The 9,111-nt window shown below is 38.9% G+C and overlaps 1 protein-coding gene across 1 annotated transcript; it reads left to right on the top strand.

Moving 5' to 3' along the window:
* The first annotated feature begins 2,112 nt into the window (after window positions 1-2,112).
* Window positions 2,113-6,535, top strand: LOC134256780 (uncharacterized). Its single transcript, XM_062739449.1, has 2 exons — window positions 2,113-5,845; window positions 5,985-6,535. The coding sequence occupies exons 1-2, from the start codon at window positions 2,113-2,115 to the stop codon at window positions 6,533-6,535; spliced, it is 4,284 nt and encodes a 1,427-aa protein (XP_062595433.1).
* The last annotated feature ends 2,576 nt before the right edge of the window (window positions 6,536-9,111 follow it).

Below are 9,111 nucleotides of genomic sequence, written 5' to 3'. Positions count from 1 at the left end.
GCTTGTGACCTTTACTTCTCTTCGCTTTAATTTGTATTTTGCTTGGTTTTAAAGAAAGCATTTGATATACGTTTAACTAACATGCACCTATATACAAAACTCGGTGAAAATTTATCATCTATATCCATTTTTAGCTCACCTGAGCCAAAGGCTCAAGTGAGCTTTTCTGATCACAATTTGTCCGTTGTCTGTCGTTGTTGTCGTCGTCGTCGTCGTCGTTGTAAACTTTTCACATTTTCATCTTCTTCTCAAGAACCACTGAGAAAATTTCAACCAAACTTGGCAGAGAGTATCCTTGGGTGAAGGGAAATCAAATTTGTTCAAATGAAGGGTCACGCCCTTTTCTAAGGGGAGATAATCATGAATTTGTTAAAAATTAATGGCATTTTTTAAAAATCTTCTTCTCCAGAACCACTGGGCCAGGAAAGATGAAACTCATGTGGAAGCATCCTCAGGTAGTGTAAATTCAAGTTTGTTCAAATCATGACCCCCGGGGCAAGGGTGGGGCCAAAATGGCCGACCCAAGTTTTACATAGGAATATGTAACAATCACTACTTTAACCTTTAGGGTACCCCTTTGTTCATTTCAACTTTTGCCCTTCGTGCACCTCTTTAGTAAAGCACCCAGAATTCCTTGCAGAATTTTGGCCGACAGAACAGGTAACAATAGCAAGGTATTCCCGGCAGAGCTGTCCACCGTGTAAGACATGTTAATGGGTCAGGGCAGATTTGATAATTTCAACAGCATGTGACTAATTTGCAGCAAGATATCTGCATACTAGTCTATCTTTGCACGGAAAAACAGACCGTGGTAAGTATTTTTGCAAGTATTTTTTAGTTGTATTAAATGTACTTTTAAAATTCGTTACATTAATTCACCTTGGCAGGCAGTTATCAATGACTTACCTGTGTGTGTGTTCAGGTGTGACGTTTGCGAGAGTGTTTGAATAGGTTTTCTCGTTAGAAGTTTTATCGCTGTTAGTGAATTCTATACATTTAAAGAACAGCCTGTTTCTATATTTTATTGTATTTTTGTTCGCTGTATTACTTTTTCATTTAAATGTCTGAGCGGAAGTAAGTGACCGGAAGTGTTGTCAGCCATTTTGTATCTATGTCAACTGTAAACAAACTGAAGATATTGAAAGTATCTTAGTGTTTATGTTATATTGAACTCAAACATAACTATGTGGTTATTAATTAAAGCCAGTATAATTATATTATAGTATTGCCATAAGTAGAGTACATAATTATTTACTGATAAAGGATAGTTAATGTTTTAGCACCATGCTGAGGTGTTATGGGTACTCTGATGTGTTGATGACTACGATGATGTCGATGATGTGATGATGACGACGATGATGTCGATGACGATGATGTCAATGATGATGTTGATGAAGACGAAGTCGATGATGATGTTTAGGCGCGGGAATCACTAGCAGTCGTGAATCAATACTACTGATCCTCAAACAACAGTCTAGGACTACAGCCCGGAAGTTTGGAGGATAGTGTTGATCTGACTTGTGGACTTTCGTATTGATGTGGACAATACTGGCAATGTTGATAGGTTTGAGTTGTTGAGAACACGTGTTGAAAACAGTTGTTTAGAAATCTGTTGGTTTTTTTTTTCATTGTAAATAACATTTTTTTTTTGTTCGATCATTTGAGAGAGTGTGCGTGTGTGTGATTGTGTGATTTATTATTTTGATTGTCTTTTCTTTATTTTTTTTTTGTAAATAAATTCTTGTTTTCTTTGAAGACATTCTTGTTTTGATTTGAAAAGGAAAGCCTGGCTCATTCCACGTTACAAATTTGGTGGCAGCGGTGGGATGACAGACTCTCTTTTTAAATCAAACTAGAATTCTTCTATGGTGACGGTTTGCCAGGATTAATTTTTTGATTTATATTTTTCATTATAGTTAGCGTTGGTTAGGAGTTGAGTAGCTAATCCAAGGGCAACATGCAGATCAGCTTTGGTGAGTTAAGTCATGGTTCTCCCTTATGATACTTAAGTGAAGGTAAGCTGTCTGAGTAAGATCTTTGATAAATATATATAGCAAGACTATTATTCCTTGGGACTTAAGTTGGTAAGGTGGTTCAGTTTAGTCATCCATCATGTCTACTGTGAAGGAGATGCAGGAGCTACTGGAACTTGGAACTCAGATGGGATTCAAGGATGAGGCTCTACAAAATTTTGTGAAGGAAGAACAATCAAGACTTCGTGATGAACGAGAACGACAAAGAGAAGAAAGACAATCGAAGGAGGAACGTGAATATCAGTTGCAGATAGAGAAGGAAAGAACAGACAGAGGACGCGAGGAACGTGAACATATGCGGCTCTTTGCTGAATCGGAACACAAACGCAAGATGGAAGAAATGGAACTTGATCATAAATTTCAACTACTAGCAGCTGAAAGGTCTCACAAAGTGTTGGATTCATCATCACATGGTACGGAAATGCATCAACCAATTAAAGGACCAAAACTTCCTGCGTTCGATGATTCAAAGGATAATATTGACGCTTACATCCAACGTTTTGAGATTTATGCGACATCACAGAAATGGCGTAGAGATAACTGGGGAGCTCATCTTAGTGCCTTACTCAAAGGAAAAGCTCTGGATGTGTTTTCAAGACTTCCTCCAGAATCCGCCTTAGATTTTGATGAACTGAAGAAGGCTCTTCTTAAACGTTTTGATATGACGGAAGATGGATTTCGCAAGAAGTTTAGATCGTCAAAGCCGGACGGTAGTGAAACTTTTCTGCAATTCTCTGTGAGATTGGACAGTTACCTTGAACGATGGATTGAACTTTCAAAGACAACAAAAACATATGAAGGACTTAAGGATTTATTCTTAAGGGAACAATTTATATTGTGTTGTTCGAAGGAGTTGGCTTTATTCTTGAAAGAGAGAATTCCTCCAAGCATTCAGGAGATGGCGCATTACGCGGATCAGTTTGCAGAGGCCAGAAACATTACATCTTCCTCCATCACACAAAGATCTTCATTCGATAGGAAACCTCAACCTGATAAACAATTTCATTCCATGGACAAAGTGGCTCAAACAAAATCCAATTCAGGATTAAAGTGTTACATATGTGGGAAAGTCGGACATAAATCCTTTGACTGTGTTCATCGGAAGTTTTCATCTAACAAGGTATCTAGTGCTACTGAAAAACAAGAGACTGTTCCAAAACAATACCAGTTCAATGATCCGAAGAGTGGTACTTCCAGCAGCTTTCGTGGACGCAATTTTGGATACTCTGGACGTGGTAGAGGACGCCAAGATACATCTGCTGTGCACAGAGAGGAAACATTACCTTGTGTTGGTGACTCAGTCGCAATTAGTGAAATGGTGATGCCAGTGGTGAAAGGTTGTGTAGGCGACAAACTAGTAACTGTACTACGAGACACTGGATGTAGTGGTGTTGTGATAAGGAGAGACTTGGTAGAAAAGGACCAACTTACAGGCAAAACACAAAAGTGCAAGTTAGCTGATGGAAGTGTGATAGAAGCCGAGGTCGCAGCAGTTAAAGTAGATACGCCGTACTTTACAGGAAATGTTGACGCTTGGTGTTTTGAATGTCCATCATATGATCTTATTCTTGGAAATATTCAAGGAGTTAGGAAACCCCATGAACCAAATATGGCATGGATTCATTCAACAGGAGGCACATCAGCAGTTGAAACTCGTGGTCAGCTAAAAAAGAAACAATCGACATACAAACCTTTGAAGGTACCAAGTGCCATACAGGATGTATCACCCGAGGACTTACAAAAGGAACAAAGGGACGATAAGACACTGAAGAAACTGAGGGAAACGGCGGAAAAGGGAACAGTGAAGCAATTCAGTGATGGAGGTTCTTCGAAAATTTACTTCAGAAAACAACTGTTATACAGAGAGTTCAGCAGTCCAAGAGTTTCTAATGGAAAAGTTTTCCGACAACTCATCATACCAAAACAGTATCGAGACATGGTAATGAAGCTGGCACATGAATCGATAATGGCAGGACATCTGGGAGTGAGGAAAACAACAGACAGAATCATGGCAGAATTTTATTGGCCAGGGATCCAAGCAGATATTAGGAGATTCTGTAAATCATGTGATGTGTGTCAAAGAACTATATCCAAAGGCAAAGTTCCTGCAGTACCCCTAGGACACATGCCACTTATCACAGTTCCGTTTCAACGAGTGGCAGTTGATATCGTAGGACCCCTCCAACCGATTACTGATAAGGGTAATCGATACATTCTTACAGTGGTTGACTATGCAACTCGATATCCGGAGGCGATCGCACTTCCCGGAATAGAAACTGAGCGTGTAGCAGAAGCACTGGTTGACATCTTTAGTAGAGTGGGCGTTCCTACAGAGATGCTATCGGATCAAGGGACTCAGTTTACATCTGATGTGATGAAGGAAGTGAGTCGACTTTTGTCTTTCAAGCGAATTACGACTACCCCATACCATCCAATGTGCAATGGGCTCGTGGAGAAGTTTAATGGAACACTAAAACAGATGCTCAAAAGGATGTGCGCAGAAAGACCCAGGGACTGGGATAAATATCTGAATCCATTACTGTTCGCATATCGTGAAGTACCGCAAGAGAGTCTTGGGTTTTCTCCATTTGATCTTTTGTATGCACATTCTGTTCGAGGACCAATGATGATTCTGAAGGAGTTATTAACCAAAGAGATTCCAGACGAAGAAGTCAAAACTACATATCAGTATGTACTTGATTTAAGACAAAGACTGGAAGAAACGTGCAAGATCGCCCATGAACATCTTGAGAATGCAAGGACACGTCAGAGAAAATATTATAACAGGAAGACAAGTAATCGGCAGATGAAAGAAGGAGATAGAGTGTTAGTCCTCCTTCCAACGAAGTCAAACAAACTTCTCATGCAGTGGAAGGGACCTTACAGTGTCATACGAAAGATGGGACCTATGGACTATACGGTTGATCTGGGAGGCAAGTCGAAAACGTACCATGCAAATTTGCTGAAAAAGTATGTCGAGAGAGATGTACCGAAAGTGGAAGCTTTATCAGCATGTGCAGTTTCTCTGATAGACTTTAGTGATGAAGACAGCAATGTAACACAGGATTCTATTTTGTTACCTTCAAGTGTTCAGACTGAATCAGTGAAAGACATTCATTTTGCAGAACGCCTTACGTCAGAGCAGACACAAACTGTTAAGTCGTTGTGTGAACAATTTAGTGAAGTTTTCACAGACATTCCAGGAACTACAAACTTGGTGAAGCATAAGATAGAATTGACGTCGAAGGAGCCAGTGAGAGTGAAACCGTATCCTATCCCCTTCAACACAGAAAATGTCATCAGAGAAGAAGTAGAGAAGATGCTACAGATGAAGGTCATTGAACATTCTTCTTCCCCATATTCAGCACCAGTTGTTATTGCAAGGAAAAAAGATGGGACAAACCGATTTTGCATTGACTTCCGAAAGCTTAACAGCGTCACAGTTTTCGATGCGGAGCCAATGCCTAATCCAGACAGCATATTTTCCAAACTAACAGGAAAGAAGTTTATTTCTAAAATCGACCTGAGCAAAGGATATTGGCAGGTGCAAATGGAAGAGGATAGCAAACCATTGACTGCATTTTCTACACCCGCTGGATTATATCAATTCAGAAAGATGCCATTTGGGTTAGTAAACGCCCCAGCGACTTTCAGTAGACTGATGCGCAATCTTCTTCATGGCATGGAAAATGTAGAGAATTTCATAGATGACATCATGGTGTTTACTGATACATTTGCGGAACATCTAAGCACGCTGAAGATATTGTTCACTCGACTGAGAGATGCAGGCCTTACAGCAAGACCTACCAAATGTTTCATTGGATTCTGAGCAGATTGATTGTTTAGGCTATCTCGTAAATGATCAACGTTTGAAGCCAGAAGACGACAAGATTGAAGCAATCAAGAATGCACCAATACCAGAAACGAAAAAACAAGTTCGTTCTTTTCTAGGCTTAGCCGGATTTTACAGGAAGTTTATCCCTAACTTTTCAGCGATAGCTATACCATTGTCTGACCTTACAAAAAAAGGTAATCCTAATAGAGTTCAATGGACAGAATGTCAACAGGGAGCGTTCGATTCTTTAAAACAGTTGTTATGCTCTAGACCTATTCTGAAGCTACCTGACATACAGAAACCTTTTATTCTACGCACTGATGCTGCAGACGAAGGAATAGGCGCAGTCTTACTTCAGATGGAAGGTGATGAGAAATTCCCCGTGGCATACGCTAGCAGAAAACTACAGAAGAGGGAGAAGTCGTACGCAGTTATTGAAAAGGAGTGTTTGGCAGTGGTCTGGGGAATCCAGAAATTTCATCAGTATTTGTATGGAAAAGACTTTGTGCTAGAAACCGACCATCAACCCTTGATGTACCTGAACAGAGCAAAGACAGAAAATTCGAGATTGATGCGTTGGGCATTACAGTTACAACCATACCATTTCAGAATCGTAGCAATAAAGGGAAGTGAGAACGTGGGAGCAGACTATCTAAGTCGGCAGTAGACGACAGTAGTAGACGATTCAAGGTATGTATATAGATTACTGTAAATACGTTCAGAATTTTCCAAATTTTTGTCCTATAGTGATTGTTCTTGAAAAAATTGTATGACAATTTTCTTATAGGAGGGAGGTGTGTAACAATCACTAGTTTAACCTTTAGGGTACCCCTTTGTTCATTTCAACTTTTGCCCTTCGTGCACCTCTTTAGTAAAGCACCCAGAATTCCTTGCAGAATTTTGGCCGACAGAACAGGTAACAATAGCAAGGTATTCCCGGCAGAGCTGTCCACCGTGTAAGACATGTTAATGGGTCAGGGCAGATTTGATAGTTTCAACAGCATGTGACTAATTTGCAGCAAGATATCTGCATACTAGTCTATCTTTGCACGGAAAAACAGACCGTGGTAAGTATTTTTGCAAGTTACGTTGTATTAAATGTACTTTTAAAATTCGTTACATAAATTCACCTTGGCAGGCAGTCATCAATGACTTACCTGTGTGTGTGTTCAGGTGTGACGTTTGCGAGAGTGTTTGAATAGGTTTTCTCGTTAGAAGTTTTATCGCTGTTAGTGAATTCTATACATTTAAAGAACAGCCTGTTTCTATATTTTATTGTATTTTTGTTCGCTGTATTACTTTTTCATTTAAATGTCTGAGCGGAAGTAAGTGACCGGAAGTGTTGTCAGCCATTTTGTATCTATGTCAACTGTAAACAAACTGAAGATATTGAAAGTATCTTAGTGTTTATGTTATATTGAACTCAAACATAACTATATGGTTATTAATTAAAGCCAGTATAATTATATTATAGTATTGCCATAAGTAGAGTACATAATTATTTACTGATAAAGGATAGTTAATATTTTAGCACCATGCTGAGGTGTTATGGGTACTCTGATGTGTTGATGACTACGATGATGTCGATGATGTGATGATGACGACGATGATGTCGATGACGATGATGTCAATGATGATGTTGATGAAGACGAAGTCGATGATGATGTTTAGGCGCGGGAATCACTAGCAGTCGTGAATCAATACTACTGATCCTCAAACAACAGTCTAGGACTACAGCCCGGAAGTTTGGAGGATAGTGTTGATCTGACTTGTGGACTTTCGTATTGATGTGGACAATACTGGCAATGTTGATAGGTTTGAGTTGTTGAGAACACGTGTTGAAAACAGTTGTTTAGAAATCTGTTTTTTTTTCTTTCATTGTAAATAACATTTTTTTTGTTCGATCATTTGAGAGAGTGTGCGTGTGTGTGATTGTGTGATTTATTATTTTGATTGTCTTTTCTTTATTTTTTTTTTGTAAATAAATTCTTGTTTTCTTTGAAGACATTCTTGTTTTGATTTGAAAAGGAAAGCCTGGCTCATTCCACGTTACAGAATATATAGGAAAAATCTTTAAAAATCTTCTTCTCCAGAACCACTGGGCCAGGAAAGATGAAACTCATGTGGAATCATCCTCAGGTAGTGTAAATTCAAGTTTGTTCAAATCATGACCCCCGGGGCAAGGGTGGGGCCAAAATGGCCGACCCAAGTTTTACATAGGAATATATAGGAAAAATCTTTAAAGATCTTCTTCTCCAGAACCACTGGGCCAGGAAAGATGAAACTCATGTGGAATCATCCTCAGGTAGTGTAGATTCAAGTTTGTTCAAATCATGACCCCCGGGGCAAGGGTGGGGCCAAAATGGCCGACCCAAGTTTTACATAGGAGTATTTAGGAAAAATCTTTAAAAATCTTCCTCTTCAGAACCACTGGGCCAGGAAAGATGAAACTCATGTGGAATCATCCTCAGGTAGTGTAGATTCAAGTTTGTTCAAATCATGACCCCTGGGGCAAGGGTGGGGCCAAAATTGCCGACCCAAGTTTTTCATAGGAATATATAGGGAAACCTTTTAAAATCTTCTTTTCAAGTACTTCAAAGCTATGATTAGTGATATTTATATGGAATCATCCTCAGGTAGTGTAGATTCTAATTTGTTCAAATGTTGGGGGGGGGATAAATTCAAGCCTGATGTGCTCAGGTGAGCGCTGTGGCCCCTGGGCCTCTTGTTAGATATCAATTTAAAAGGAACTGTCTAAGACATATTCTTATTAGATTTCATACACTAATACAAGTTTTCATGTTGCCTCATTAATATACATGGGGCATTCATTTCTATGGACAAATTTCCATAAATGCTTAAAAAATATTTAAATTCATTATATAGGGTTCCTTGGTGCTTTGCTTGCTCAAAGATATTCCATCATATATGATTTTGTTTTTAGCAGAGGTCTATGGCGTTACAAAACGAAAGACGTTTGATCTTTTAAATGAGACAAGACTAAATTAAGTACTTTAAATGTATAATGTTTAAATGTATAATGTTTGAAGACAGATCAACACCAAAAAATCGAAAAAAAATTGAGATAAGAACATTATGTTGGTAAATAAAACGTGGATGAAAAAAAGTCTAGAATTGGTTTATCTCAGCTGTAATTCAGTGCGATCATATGAATTTGTGGATTTGAGGACAGATGATAGACTGTGTGGTTTCCTCTTTATACTACAACATGAAGAAATTGAA

The sequence above is a fragment of the Saccostrea cucullata genome, unplaced genomic scaffold (genome assembly GCF_032062105.1).
Source record: "Saccostrea cucullata isolate Sc308-1 unplaced genomic scaffold, CSIRO_AGI_Scuc_v1 ctg2054, whole genome shotgun sequence".
In the NCBI taxonomy this organism is placed as follows: domain Eukaryota; kingdom Metazoa; phylum Mollusca; class Bivalvia; order Ostreida; family Ostreidae; genus Saccostrea; species Saccostrea cuccullata.
This window is presented reverse-complemented; position numbering and strand designations above follow the sequence as displayed.

Excerpts from the sequence above, each read along its gene's own strand:
- LOC134256780 (XM_062739449.1), top strand. The coding sequence starts at position 2,113 with ATGTCTACTGTGAAGGAGATGCAGGAGCTACTGGAACTTGGAACTCAG. Across the intron at positions 5,846-5,984 it reads TACAGCAAGACCTACCAAAT|GCTTAGCCGGATTTTACAGG; the intron begins GTTTCATTGGAT and ends GTTCTTTTCTAG.